The following is a 14,774-nucleotide window of genomic DNA, read 5'->3' on the forward strand; positions in this document are numbered from 1 at the left end:
AGGCAGGCAGTGGAGCTGGTATTTCACAGATGAAACATGAAAGCCTTACTTTTCACACATAGCTAGTAAGGCCAAAATGTGAAGCCAGGTCAGTAGGATTCTGTCTTTGCTCTTTCCACTCCTTTAAGGGGCCTCCCCTCCTGAAACACACAACCCGGGGGGAAGGGCTACTCTTCCAGAACTGTTGGCTTAAAATTCCCCAGAAATGAAAACTCTTATTTACCCTGGAGGAATCTCTGGCTAGGACACAGAGTGGGGAGAGGGGGATGAAGGAAGGGGCTGGTGAATGAAAGGAGAGAATGCTTCCCAGTTAATCTGAAAGTACCACTTGAGGTATTCTGGCCCCTTTAAGTCGTCTCAAGCCTGAGAAGCTCTCAGAGCAGGGCCCTACATTCTTACAGCACTGAAACGTAAGAAGTGAAGAAAAATATAGAGAAGCTATAGTACGTAAGAAGGAGAAAAGGATACCTGGTTCTTGTCCTGATGAATAGTAAGTGACGCAACTGTGGCTAAGTCTAAGCCATTAACATTCTCTGGAAACTTCGATCTCCTCATTTCTAAACTGAAGGGTCTAGGCTATGATAGCTTCCAATTCAGCTCTGTCTCCAGATAACCCCCTGGGCCCCGTGAAAAATACTGATCTTAAATCCTTCCCTCTCCCCAATTTAGTAGGCCTGGGGTGGGACTCAGAAATCCTAATGGAATTTATAGACTTGGGCAAGTTTGGGAACAGCAGGTGAGGTCTCTTCCCTCCCCAGGAGAGGAGATGGTGAGAAGGCAGCCAGCTGATTCAGCACATTAAGTCACACAAGCAGAGACCACTAAGAAAGAGCAATTCCAGCGCTATAAGGCCTAATAATCCCTTCCTGTTTCAGCGCAAAAGGAATTATGCTCAGTCTTCTTACTGCTTAAACTTGTCCTCATTCTACCAATATACTAACCCCAAGAGTGCCAGAAACTGCACTGGTAAGAAATGCAAACTTTTTAAATTGCCGGGGTTTCCTTGGAGGGATCAGTTGCTAGATCCTTCCCACGCCGCTAGGTCATTAGTTCCTCTACTTTCCTCCTTAAAAGCTCTTCTGAGGAGGAACTACTGTCAGAATATTTAAAGGGCAGACAGGGAATGTGGCTCGGGAGACGAAGAACAGCCTTACCTTCACGTCTAGCTTGGCCAGGTGCTGGAGAACCCAGATGCGATGGGACCAGGCATTGTAGTTGCTCGGGTATCTGCCTGCTGCTTCGCCACAGACTTCCATCTCTTCTTGGGTCAGTCTCTGTGTCCTTTCTGCAGGAGCTGTTCCCAAGTTTCCTTTCGTCACAAAGGAAGGCAAGGAGGTTTCCTGAATGAGCTGTTGTAGCACCCATCGCCTGTGAAGGTACATGTGGGAATGAAAATGAGGAAAGAACATAAACCGGAGAGGTGCAAAACAATGCAAAATGCAAAACAGCGCAAAACAATCCCTGTCCATGAGCCCAATTTTGGGGGAGTGGGATTATTCTGTTGTTTTTGTTTTTAAAGATGTAATTAACTTCAGCAGCATGGACGGGGAGGAGGGGGAAGAAAGGACAAAGAGGAAAGAGAAACCTTTCTAGAACATTAAAATTTGTCAGAAAGAGAATGCCTCAACTCCAATATAACAACTCAGAAACTCCACTTGGCCAGAAAATGCAAAGACAAGGTGCGAATGTGGAGGGGGGACTGCGTGGTGGTGGGGATATTAAGTAATGGCTGGTAAATGCCAGAGGAGGAGTCACAGTTCACATCTTTAATTACACTCGCATGCCTCACCCTATGTGTATTTGCCGCAAACAAGAAACTGCATTATGACTGCTTTCATTAAGCAGGATTTCTATGTTACAGCAAAGAATCTGGGAGGACACAAATACAATATAATTAGTTACAACTATGAGGAGGTTTTAAAATGTCTTTATCCACAAATATTTCCCTTGTCTAAGATTTTCATTAGCACACTTATTTAAATGAAAAGCATTAAAAAAGCATCTCTGGCCACTTAACGTGCTTAGTTTTTATAAGTATTTTCTCGTAAGAAGCATTCTTTTAGATTAAAAATTTCCAACCCAGAAGTTACTAGAAATTGAGTAAGAAAACTCATTTTGTCATTTTCAAATAGAAGTTTTTTTTACTTAACTTATAAAACAAAAGCTTGCTTTATATAAAATATTAGACAAGCCTAGAAATTGGTGAATGCATATTCAACACTGCCCTCCCCAGCCACCGCTCCTTTCCAGACCTCCACACACACAACCACAGGCCTCTTTGAAGTGCTATCCCAATTCCTACTAAGAAAAAACAACCAGCATGGAAGCAGCTGATCTGCAGTGCTAGCCAAAGGCAAGATCATAGTGAAGATACCTCAAACTGACTAAGATCCTAAAAATGCTCAGGATTTAAGAAAAGTTGTAAGCGGCTTAGTAAACCGAAAACAGATTTCTTTGAAGAATTTCCCCGCTGACCCCAGGAAGCCAGCCCACACCATCTCATTTAGTCAAAACTGAGTAGTTCCAGAGTCCAAGAGGAATGTGCTCCAGAGAGCCAGGGTGGCGAGGAGACTTTTCACGTGCACTGGGGCTGACTCAGGCCTTTACGCTAAAAATATTCTCTGCATTTACAGTCTTAGCAACTTCAGCGCTGCCTCTACACCACTCACCTCAGCTGCCCTTATCTTCCTTATTTTGTTAATTTTAATAACCACAGCCATCACCACAACCATCCGTACCAGAAACATATCTGCATGAGTTATAAAACCCAAGTTCCTCATTATAGTTGACCATCTCAATGACATTTCTATGACTGCTCAGATAGTTCATAATGAACAGTAACAGCTAAAATTTGCTGAGCATTTAATATGTGCCCGGCACTGTGGTAGTGTTAATATACATTATTTCATGGAAAGCCAACCGTTAACTCTGAAATAGGTGTAATTATTATTTCCATTTTATGAATGAGAAAACTGAGGCTTGAAGAGCTTAAATCATTTCTGAAAGTCACACAGGGAGCACGTGATGGCATTTGGAGCTGGAAAGTAGTTAACTTGAGTTTAGAATTCACACTCTGAACCCATATGTGACCCTGCTTGACACCTGTTTCTCCAGCAATTCTGAACCCTCGAGACCTACGGTGTAAAGTAACCACACCTGTGAATCCATGTTTCTGGACTCTTTGGAAATTTAGTTAAGGCCAGTTTTCCCAGATGCAAGTCCTTAATTGGATTTAAAGTGCCAGAGAGGATGAGCTCTTTTCTGTAAAAGAAAAATGAAAAGAACCATTACTCTACCTTTCCATCCAAACATACTGCATGGTTATTAACATAACCTCACTGGGAAGAAAATAAGAAAACAAGAAACTCATTAAGTATCACACACGGTAATCAAGAATATATTTTTGTAATCTCACAGTAACAGGATTCATAAGCAGAAACAGAAGCTCTTAAATCGACAGCGGAACTTTAGTTAACCTACTTGGGAAAGGGCAAAGAGGTTTTCTGGCTATTTCATTTCCAAAACTTACAAGGCCGGACATCAGTATCTGTAAGGCAGATCCAACACTGGTCAAGAATTGTTCTAGCTTCCTAAGCTAAGTTCATTACCAAAAATACATAAAGAGCAACATACAGCATGATTAAGGTGTAAGGAAAAAATGATTCATTATTCACTATCTTAACAAAATTACTATTTTTATTTTTTAATTTTCCGTCTTTCCTCATATACATATACATTTTACCATATAATTTTATATTCTGCTTTATAGCTTAAAGAATTATTCCATGGTTCTACATAATCTTTAAAGCAAACATTTAAATCAAATAGTTTTCATTGAGTGGCTATGCTATTTTTCCTCTTTGGTTATAGACATTTAGGTTGCTTCTAAGTTTTTACTTTCCTGAAATAGAAATTTGTGCTTAAGATGTCTTTAATTTCTGGGGCGCCTGGGTGGCTCAGTGGGTTAAGCCGCTGCCTTCGGCTCAGGTCATGATCTCGGAGTCCTGGGATCGAGCCCCGCATCGGGCTCTCTGCTCAGCAGGGAGCCTGCTTCCTCTTCTCTCTCTGCCTGCCTCTCTGCCTGCTTGTCATCTCTCTCTGTCAAATAAATAAATAAAATCTTAAAAAAAAAAAAAAAGATGTCTTTAATTTCTACTACTACTTAGGGTACGTTCCCAAAAGATATTATTACCAGGTAAACTGCCTGCACAGCCCTTGATACACGAGACCATTCCTTTTTGAAATACAAATACAAGTAAGAGCAATGTGAGGTTTTTGTTGTCATTTTAAAAGTGTTCAAAGCAGGGGCGCCTGGGTGGCTCAGTGGGTTAAGCCGCTGCCTTCGGCTCAGGTCATGATCCCAGGTCCTGGGTTCGAGCCCCACATCGGGCTTTCTGCTCAGCGGGAAGCCTGCTTCCTCCTCTCTCTCTCTGCCTGCCTCTCTGCCTACTTGTGATTTCTCTCTGTCAAATAAATAAATAAAATCTTAAAAAAAAAAAAAAAGTGTTCAAAGCTCCCATGCAGTTATAAAGAATGTCATGCAAGAGCTCTCCACCTGTTATTTCTCAAGTAAATACAATTTAAGTTTTGATTTAACTTCTCAAATAAGTTTTTGATAATAAGCTCTGATATTACTGATTATACTCCTAATTAATTTTCATTGTATCTATTATAATGAAATTAGATCATTTACTAGAATTTATTCATCTTAAAAAGTCCTACCTGTGGTAGGGTTGATAATTCATTTATTTTAGAGAACTTTAATCCCAAGAAGACGAGAGCCCAGATCACATACCTCACCTACTTAGATGAACTTAGCTCCTAATTACCACTATACATTTTCTTTCCAACAGCAATGTGCTATTTCTAACATTTATTTGATAAGGAAAATAACTTCCTTCTTAGTGAAAATACTGAACAGTGATGACAAATGTTTTTATTTTACAATCATTTTAGGTTAGGCACTTCACTCCAGGATATAATTTCAAGTGATACTAAGAAGGTTTATGGATACTTTAACAAATGGGTTTATTGACTATTTTTCTTTCAATGTACAGGAAGTCTGTGTGGCATTGAAAGGATATTTAATGCAGCAGCCAGTTACTTTTGCAGTTCTGCAACCTTTTTCTTCTGAAATCAGTAAGGTCTCATTATACAGTAAGTCAGGATACCTATAGTGTAAAAAGGGGCAAAATATTATTCTATATAATTGTATTTATAATTCTTTGTACTTCAGTGTTTCTCAAAGTAGGTCCTTAACTGCAACATCACCATCACTTGGAACTTGTAAGAAATACGTATCTCAGGCCGCAGCCCAGACCCGGTGAATCAGAAACTAGTGACAAAGCAAGGTGTTTGAACAAGCACTCCAGGTGATGCACACCAAAGTTTCAAAACCGCTATGGTGTGGAATTCGCCACATTAAGCCTAATTTCCATTTATTAAATTAAAAACCTCTCCTTATTACCACGAGCTACCCATACTCCCATCTATATGTATGAGGAAACAGTCCAAATTTTCTTCAGAAAAGACGAGTCACTTTATACCTGAATCTTTAAAAAGTTTCTTAAATTAGGGTTCCTTAAAAAAAAAAAATAAAAAGAAGATTTTATTTATTCATTTTGAGACAGAAAGAGAGCTAGCAGGAGAGGGGCAGAGGGACAGAGAGAATCTCAACCGGACTCCATGCTGTGCGCGGAGACCGACGCAGGGCTCCATCTCAGAATCCTGAGCCCATGACCAGAGCCGAAATGAAGAGTCAGACACTCAACCCACTGAGCCACCCAGATGCCCCTGTGGGTACTCTATTAATTTATTTTGCACAAAATATTTGGGAAGATATCTTAGCCTAAAAGAATGCCAACCAATGGTATATGTGGATACTTAAAAAGATCACCTGATCGAATCATAAAAAAGGAAGCAGAATTTAAATATCAATTCAATAAACATTCCTGGCCACAGGACTCAACACTGTAGGCATTGAATATTATCATAAAATTCTTAAAAATAATTTTTTAAAAGAGTTTATCTATTTCTTTGAGAGAGAGAGAGAGAGAGAACAAGCACAAGAGGAATGAGGGCTCAGAGGGAGAAGCAGACTTTCTGCTGAGCAGGGAGCCAGATGCTGGGCTCGATCCCAGGGGCTCTGGAATCGTGACCTGAGTTGAAGGCAGACATTTAACCAATTGAGCCACCGAGGCGTCCCATAAACAAAATTTCTAAAGATGACTTAAAAAAGGAATCTAGTAAATGATTACATTATAGCTAGCACTTAACCAAGAGATCTAATAAAAGAAAATCAAGTGCTCGAATACATTCAGTAGGGATCTATCTTGAGAAAAATTTCAGTCACACATGGGTTCAAAAAGTGTTCTACGTATCTCAAACAAGCTATACATGTAAATATTATGCGCTCTGGAAAATGTCTGGATAAGTTGGAAAAAAATAACTCTTGTGATGACAAAGTCACTGACGTCAATAAGCCATGTGAGACATCGGAATTGAATTGTTTAATGAAATCTGAGTAGGAAAATGACAAATTAATACATTCAAATACTTCATTTAGCGAGTTATTTTAAAGGTGTCTAACTAAATTCAAGAAGTAAATAACATATTAAGACATTTGCTTATTTCATGCACATATCTTTGAGTTTACATATTGATATTAGCCTAAAATAATTTTTCTGGACTTTCTTTACTGAGGAAATGGAGTACTGCCTTCAATTTGAGGTGGCTTTATTTTCAGGCACATTGACTAAGCTGGGCTTTGAGATTCATCCTTAAAGCCTTAGGTGATCCACTGTAAACAGGAGGAAGGAATCAAACAAAGGTCAAATAAATGTGGGCGAGAAGTATACAGGTAAGGAAAGGCCACGTGTGCTGTGTCGTAAAGAGGAGCGGTTGGTAAGGAACAGGCAACGCTGTATGTGCGATCCTGTGCGATATTACGGGAGGGGTTTTCTAGCTCTACAAAGTTCATCTTACTATTTTTTTTTTAAAGATTTTATTCATTTGTCAGAGAGAGCGCATGAGCAGGGGGAGCGGCAGGAGGAGGTAGAAGCAGGCCCCCGCCGAGCAAGGGGCCCCACGTGGGGCTCATGGGATCATGACCAGAGCCAAAGGTAGACGCTTCACCAACTGAACCACCCAGGCATCCCTGGTTTATCTTATTTTTTAAAGTTTTTGTGTCTTCTCTCTATCTCGAGGTATTAATTATGGTTTCCCTCTGCTGTCACTTGATTTAAAACCTGTAGGAAACCAGTGGTTATGTGTATCTGTCCATGGCAAAATCTCCACTGGCTAGCTCAGTACTTGGCACACAGTATAACTGAATAAACAAATGCCATCTTTTCCCCATGCATCTTTAGTTATTCTGTCTGAAATAACAGTAATGATAATAGTAAGAGTCATACTCCTAAAAATCACCACTTACTGAACACTTCTGAATCAGGCACTATGTTAAGTGATCTACATACCTTATCTCAATTAATCCTCAAAACAATTCTGTATTAAATTGAAATATAGGAAATATAGGAAATTTCCTATATTTCCCAGAGGAAATATAGGAAATTGCAATTCCTATATTTTAAAACTTTTGGGGTATCTGGCTGGCTCAGTTGATAGAGCACGAGACTCTTTTTTTTTTTTTTTTTTTTTAAAGATTTTATTTATTTATTTGACAGAGAGAGATCACAAGCAGGCAGAGAGACAGGAGGAAGCAGGCTCCCGGCTGAGCAGAGCCCGATGCGGGACTCGATCCCAGGACCCTGAAATCATGACCTGAGCTGAAGGCAGTGGCTTAACCCACTGAGCCACCCAGGGGCCCCAGAGCACGAGACTCTTGATCTCATGTAAGTTTGAGCTCCACGTTGGGTATTGAGACTACTTAAGAAAATAAAATCTTAAAGTTTTAATCTGGGAATTGTTTCAAATTCACACAAAGGTTGTAAGGATAGTACAGAGAACTCTTATAAGCATATGTTGTACCCAGCTTCCCTTCTTAGTAATACATTATTATGGTACATTTGTCACAACTGATGAATCATACCAGTAAATTACTATTGGAAGTCCATACTTTACTCAGAATTCCTTACTTTTTACCACATATCTTTCTTCTAGTCCAGCATCCTATCTAGAATATCACATTATATTTGGTTATGTCTCCATAGACTCCTCAGAGCCAGTTTTTATGAGTACTAATGAGGTATTTTATATATGTTTTTCTTATGGTTAGATTACTATTTTGAGGAGGAAGAGATCACAAAAGGTAAGTGCCATCTTTATCACATCACGGTCAGGGGCACAAAATACCAGCATGACTTGTCACGGCTGACAGTGACCTTGATTACCTGGCTAAGATGGTCCGTGTCCGGTTTCTCCACTGTACTTTTTGGAAGAAGTTACACTTAAGGAGGAAGGTCCTCGAAGGCGGCTGCCTAGATAAATTATTTGGAATCCTTCTATATGAGAGATTTGTCTGTTGTCTACTATTTGTTTCTTCAGTTATGTCAGTATGAACATCCATTTTATACTTTAGGGTACAACCCAATTTTATGTTATTTTATTACTCAAATTGTTCCAGCTTTGGCCACTAGAAGCCTTTGACATATTTCCATCATTTTTTTTTTTTTTAAAGATTTTATTTATTTATTTGACAGAGAGAGATCACAAGTAGACGGAGAGGAAGGCAGAGAGAGAGAGAGAGGGAAGCAGGCTTCTTGCTGAGCAGAGAGCCCGATGTGGGACTCGATCCCAGGACCCTGAGATCATGACCTGAGCCGAAGGCAGCGGCTTAACCCACTGAGCCACCCAGGCGCCCCCCATCATTTTGTTTTTTGAGCACTTCCTTACTGTCTGGCTCTTTGAGATGTTCCAGACCAATCTTAGAGATTTCCTGCCTTGGTCCTAGAATCAGACATTTCTTCACAAAGCCTGTTTCCTTTTATTAAAGAATGGTGTAAGACACCGTGATCTGGATGCTTAGGTTGAACTATTTTTGTTTTATAAAAAAACAATTTCATATGGCACAACATAGTATTACCTCAGTTTTACCAATGAGAAAACTGAAGCTGGAGGAGAATTAGTAACTTATACTGAAGATCTATGGATTCAAAGTGCCAGAACCAGACATCAAATCCGCATAAAATAAAGTCACCAATTTTAACAGGCTATGAGTAAAGGACATGATCACTGAAGCTTGGGTGTTAGCTATTTTAGTTACTCAAAGAGGTTTTGCTTACTCTATGTTCATAGACTGATGGAAAAAATAGGACACTGTTATGTAGTCCAGCCCTTTCATGGAATAATACATTGAATTTCAAAGTAAAAAAAGGACCATTTCTTTCTTTCTTTTTTTTTTTTTAAAGATTTTATTTATTTATTTGTGAGAGAGAGAGAGAGGGAGCACAAGCAGGCAGAGTGGCAGGCAGAGGCAGAGAGAGAAGCAGGCTCCCTGCTGAGCAAGGAGCCCGATGCTGGACTCAATCCCAAGACCCTGGGATCATGACCCAAGTCGAAGGCAGTGGCTTAACTCACGGAGCCACCCAGGCATCCCAAAAAAGACGATTTTTTTTCTATAACCACGTAGATTTTTAAAAGTATATCCATCACTCACTATAATTACAGGAAATCAGTTCAAAAACCCATTCTTGCAACTGTTTTTTCCCCTAAGACCAAAACACCTATAAAATGAACAACTGATGTATTAATACTATCTTTTAGCAGTTTATAAAAATACAGTCAAGATAACTGAATGTTGGGACTCCTGGGTGGCTCAGTTGGTTGAGCGGCTGCCTTCAGCTCAGGTCATGATCCCAGCGTCCTGGGATCGAGTCCTGCATCGGGCTCCTTGCTTGGCAGGGCAGGGAGCCTGCTTCTCCCTCTGCCTCTGCCTGCCTCTCTGCCTACTTGTGGTCTCTCTCTCTCTCTGACAAATAAATAAATAAAATTAAAAAAAAAAAAAAAGATAACTGAATGTTTCCTAGTTACTGCAGAAGAAAAATACCAAAAATTAAACATAAAGTGTTGAGTATTTGATTTGCAAGAGACCTTATAAGATTAGACCAATTTACTTCCAAAGCTGGTGGTTTTTGCATAAAATGTACTCCTGATTCTATGTCTTCATGTTAATTAGTCTTACTAATACAAATTAAAACTTACTAGAATACCTAGCCACAATGGATCCTTTTAAAATCAAGGTTTCCTATTTATTCATCTAGCACAAAACTTTATTAATCATCTTATTAGAATAATTTTCAAAATCAACTGCTGTGAATATCACTGAAGTTAGATTTATGGAGCAATTTTCCCTTTCCACAACCAAACCACAAAAAAATAAAAAAAAAAAACAGTTTGAAAGGAATCATAAAAAATTACCTAGTTCTGGGGCACCTGGGTGGCTCAGTGGATTAAAGCCTCTGCCTTCGGCTCAGGTCATGATCTCAGGGTCCTGGAATCGAGCCCCACATCGGGCCCTCTGCTAAGCAGGGAGCCTGCTTCCCCCTCCCTCTCTGCCTACCTCTCTGCCTACTTGTGATCTCTGTCTGTCAAATAAATAAAAAATAAAATCTAAAAAAAAAAAAACCCCAAAAACATTACCTAGTTCAAACCTCTTATAGAAACTAAAGTATTGTGAAGCTAAAGGTTTTGCCTAAAGTCTACTGCTAGTTAATTAATGAAAAAGGACTAACAGCCACATATCTTAAGACTAGGTTCTTTCTCCTATACTGTACTGCCCTATAAAATATACAATAAATTATATATATGTGTGTGTGTGTATGTATGTATATACAACTATATACGTATGTATTATGCTAGTAAGAGTCTTTTCTTGTTGAAGGATTTTCAAACCGTCTGTAATAACAAGGAACTGGAGAACAAGTATAAAAATGGTACTCCTACTCTATTACCCTCAATTCTTTTTTACTGAACTTAATTTTTTTCAGTGCCCAGTCTATAAGCTAAGTATGTGCCAGGCACTAGAGGGCTGGATGCTTGGAAAACAAAGACATGGTCCCTACCCTTAAGAAAGCTCTCAATTTTAAATTCATAGCACCCTCCTAAATGTCTCCTGTGCTGATTCTTCCTTATCACACAAACTCTAAAAGAGTGCTCCAACAGAAATACAATGTGAATCACCAGTGAGCCATGAATATTACATAATTTCCAATTTTCCAACAGCTACACACATCTCTCCAACAATCTCATGGCCTTAAACCACCCATTTTCTAGTGACTCCCAATTTATATCAGGCTTAGACTCCCACCTCAACTTCAGATTCCTACACAACTCCCTGCACACAAACCTAACATGTGCTACACTGAACTCCTGATTTCCACCTGGCTCTCCCCACCTAAATCTGCTTCCTCTTCCTCTCTGTGAAGGGCAACTCCATCCCTTCAGTTGCTCAGGCCAAAAACCAGAGTAAAGCTTGACCCTCTTCTTTCTCCTTCCTGCATCCAGTTCATCATCTGTCTTTAAAATTGTTTATTAAATACAGTCAAAGCTTCTACAGTTCATAAAATACAGGGAGAATCACTACTTCTCACCTGTTCTACTGCTAAGTTCTACTTCAGGTCACAAGCATCTCTCACCTAAATCACCACAACCACTGCCTACCTTTCACTTCCTCACGGCTCCCTGCACTCTTACAGTCCACTTTCCACAGGAGCCACAGTTTCTAAACCCAAGTGAGATACTGTCCCTCCTCAGCTTTAACGCCTTCCTATTTCATCCCGAGTAAAACTCCAAGTTCCTCCAGCAGCATGTGAAGATCGACAAAGCCCTATGAGGTCTAGTCCATCACTCTCTCCCTCATGCAAGCTACTCCAGCTACACTGACCGCCTTGCTGTCCCAGAGCACCAAGAGCACTTTCAGTACCACTGAGAGCCTTCCCACTTGCTACTGTTCCCCCTGCTTGGAATGCTTTTACCCAGAACCCACAGATTGATCCCCAAATCATGCCAGTCTTTGCTCAAATGTCCTCTATTTAGAACTGCAATACTATTTTCTTCACATCCTCTGTGTCGTCTTCCCTTTCTCGTCCCACTTTTTCTCCAGAGGATTTAACCACCACTTGATAATGTATATTTCATTTAGTAATGTCTTTCTTTTCTTCCACTATGAGAATAAAATTCCACCAGGACACGGTTTTGTTTGTTTTGTTCACAGTTCTATTCCCGGTGCCTAGAACTCAGCATACAGCAATCAATAAATTTTTTTTAAAAGATTTTACATATTTGACATAAAGAGAGATCACAAGTAGGCAGAGAGGCAGGAAGAGAGAGGGGGAAGCAGGCTCCCTGCTGAGCACAGAGCCCGATGTGGGGCTCGATCCCAGAATCCTGGGATCATGACCTGAGCCAAAGGCAGAGGCTTAACCCACTGAGCCACCTAGGCGCCCCATCAATAAATATTTGATAAATGAACAAATGCTGTCAAGTATTGTATGGATTAAATGAGATCATAAATAAAGCTGTAGTGTGTTCCTATAATACAGCAGCCACTCATGAACATTTGCCTTTTTCTTACTTGTGGTGGTGCTTTCCATAAAAGAAAGATCAAAACTCTAAAATTATATAAATTCTAAAGCCTTTTATCTCATTCTATACTTTTCTTACTCCTTACTCTAAATATCTGATCATTAATTATTCAAGAGACAATTTAAAAAGACATATAATAGAAATTACCTAATTTTTAAAAATCAGTAGGTAGATACAAAATTCAGTAGGTATCATAGAACACTAACCTGGAATGTAATCTCCCTTAAAATATGGAGAAAATTAAATAAAGTGCTGTTTAAATCATCTTTTTTAAAAAATTTTATTTATTTGACAGAGAGATCACAAGTAGGCAGAGAGGCAGGCACAGAGAGGGGGAAGCAGGCTCCCCACTGAGCAGAGAGCCTGATGCAGGGCTCAATCCCAGGACCCTGAGATCACGACCTGAGCCGAAGGCAGAGGCTTAACCCACTGAGCCACCCAGGTGCCCTGTTTAAGTCATCTTTAAAGATAAAAAACCATAATCTATGGCTCTCTCCTATAGGAAAATTTAAAATGGATTCACAGTGTTCAACAGGAGTTCACTTTTATTCATCTAGAACTTGTATCCTGCTTTCCTCTAAGGGAATTTGTTTTAGTCTAAAAAATCATTTTCTTTAAAAAAACATGAACAAAAACAAAAACAAAACAAAACAAACCCAACCATACATATTGCTTAACTGAAAAAACTTCAATGAAAAAAAAAATGAAACTAGTCTGAACTTTGGTATTCCTATAAAATTATTTTGTGTTTAAAGCTAAAATAAATAGATTAAGAAACTAAGATATTAATAAAATGTGACCCCCTTTCCAAAATACTGAGTGCCAGAGACTTCAAGTGACTGGCCCACAGAGGTCACAATGTTGGTGACTAAATTGAGACTAAAAGGTCATGGCCTTGAATCCTCCTCTTATACACTTTCTACTACACTAATACATAAACCAATGCCTTACACACGAACCAATTATGCTGGCTGCCCCTGCTCCTTTAAAAAGGAAGAAAAATAAAAGCAAATGGAGTACTGTAATTTGCAATGATAATTTCTACTTCAGATAGGAAAGTTTATGGAGAAAAGACAGAAACATGCACAAATGAGCAAAGTGTAAGTCAGAATTGTCATGGAGATATTATAAAGACGGGTAGAAGAAATAAGCATAAAATGCCATAGATAGATACATGGTTTATATTTCGTTTTTCAAAAAGCTAACAACTCATGGGATTTATAGGTGTTCAGAAATTTGGATAAAATTTCATGTTATCACTGATGAGAATGACGTACCTTACGTTCCACGCAGTGGTGAAGTCTGGGTTTAGAAGCAGCAGGGTGCATGTGACATCTATCAGTTCTAAAATAAAGAGAAATCACATTAAAAATAGTCCTACCCTTTGAAGCCTGGCTTTTCTTTAAGTTATATCTTGTGTATCTGTACCTGATGTTATACTAATATAGATACTATGTCATAATAACTTTAATGGCAGATACCCTGTTCTAAGCTGTCAGAAATATGAAGATTACTCTCAAGATTTTTTTCTACTTTATGATAAAAGTTACTCTTAAAAGTTGACACTGAAATAACTTTACAACACATTATGGCTACAAAGACTATTCACTCATTCTTTTAATAGTTTTTGGCTCTAATTTAATATTGACCAAGGAAAAGAAATACAATTTCCATACCATTATTCTTTTAATTCCACAAATATTTCAATAACTGACTATCTGCAAATTTTCAGAAAGGGAAAAAAGACCCACTCATAATCATTTAACACAATTCATTTACATTTGCCTGCAAAGATTACCCTTTCTTACCCACATTTTTACATAGTCATAGCAATGATAAATGCACCACTTTGTTCTCTTTTCCATTCAATATTATTTGACATGCATTCTCCAGTATTGCTACCGTTATGCATTTTTAACAGCTGCAAAACAACCCTTAGTGTAATACACTATCATTTATCTTTATCATTCTTTATGTTTTTTCCTGTTTGTTTGTTTTTACTATTATAGATAATATTACTATAAATAACCTTTTTGTCTCATAGATTATTTTCTCAGTACATATTCCCAGGAGGTGAACTACTATGTCAAACAATACAAATACCAGTATGGCTCCTACTAAGCATTTCCAAACTGTCCTTCAAATGAACAGCATCTACTCATATTGCCAAGATAACAGGAGTACACTTATGTCCCTGTAACTCTAACCTATATAATGGTATTTTAAAAAATGAA

At 38.8% G+C, this 14,774-nt stretch overlaps 1 protein-coding gene across 2 annotated transcripts in view; it reads right to left on the minus strand.

The window, feature by feature from the left end:
* PTAR1 (protein prenyltransferase alpha subunit repeat containing 1) overlaps positions 1-14,774 on the minus strand; it is a 61,490-nt gene that overhangs the window by 27,131 nt on the left and 19,585 nt on the right. For both annotated transcript variants that reach the window (XR_007122135.1, XM_047698777.1), the window contains exons 3-5: positions 13,818-13,884; positions 3,157-3,261; positions 1,155-1,368 (exon numbers count right to left, since the gene is read on the minus strand). Coding sequence is in view for 1 of the 2 variants with exons in the window: in XM_047698777.1 (XP_047554733.1) it covers positions 1,155-1,368; positions 3,157-3,261; positions 13,818-13,884 (386 nt within the window). In the remaining variant the exon portion in view is untranslated. The remainder of the gene's footprint in view (positions 1-1,154; positions 1,369-3,156; positions 3,262-13,817; positions 13,885-14,774) is intronic.

Source organism: Lutra lutra, chromosome 13 (assembly GCF_902655055.1).
Source record: "Lutra lutra chromosome 13, mLutLut1.2, whole genome shotgun sequence".
In the NCBI taxonomy this organism is placed as follows: Eukaryota; Metazoa; Chordata; class Mammalia; order Carnivora; family Mustelidae; genus Lutra; species Lutra lutra.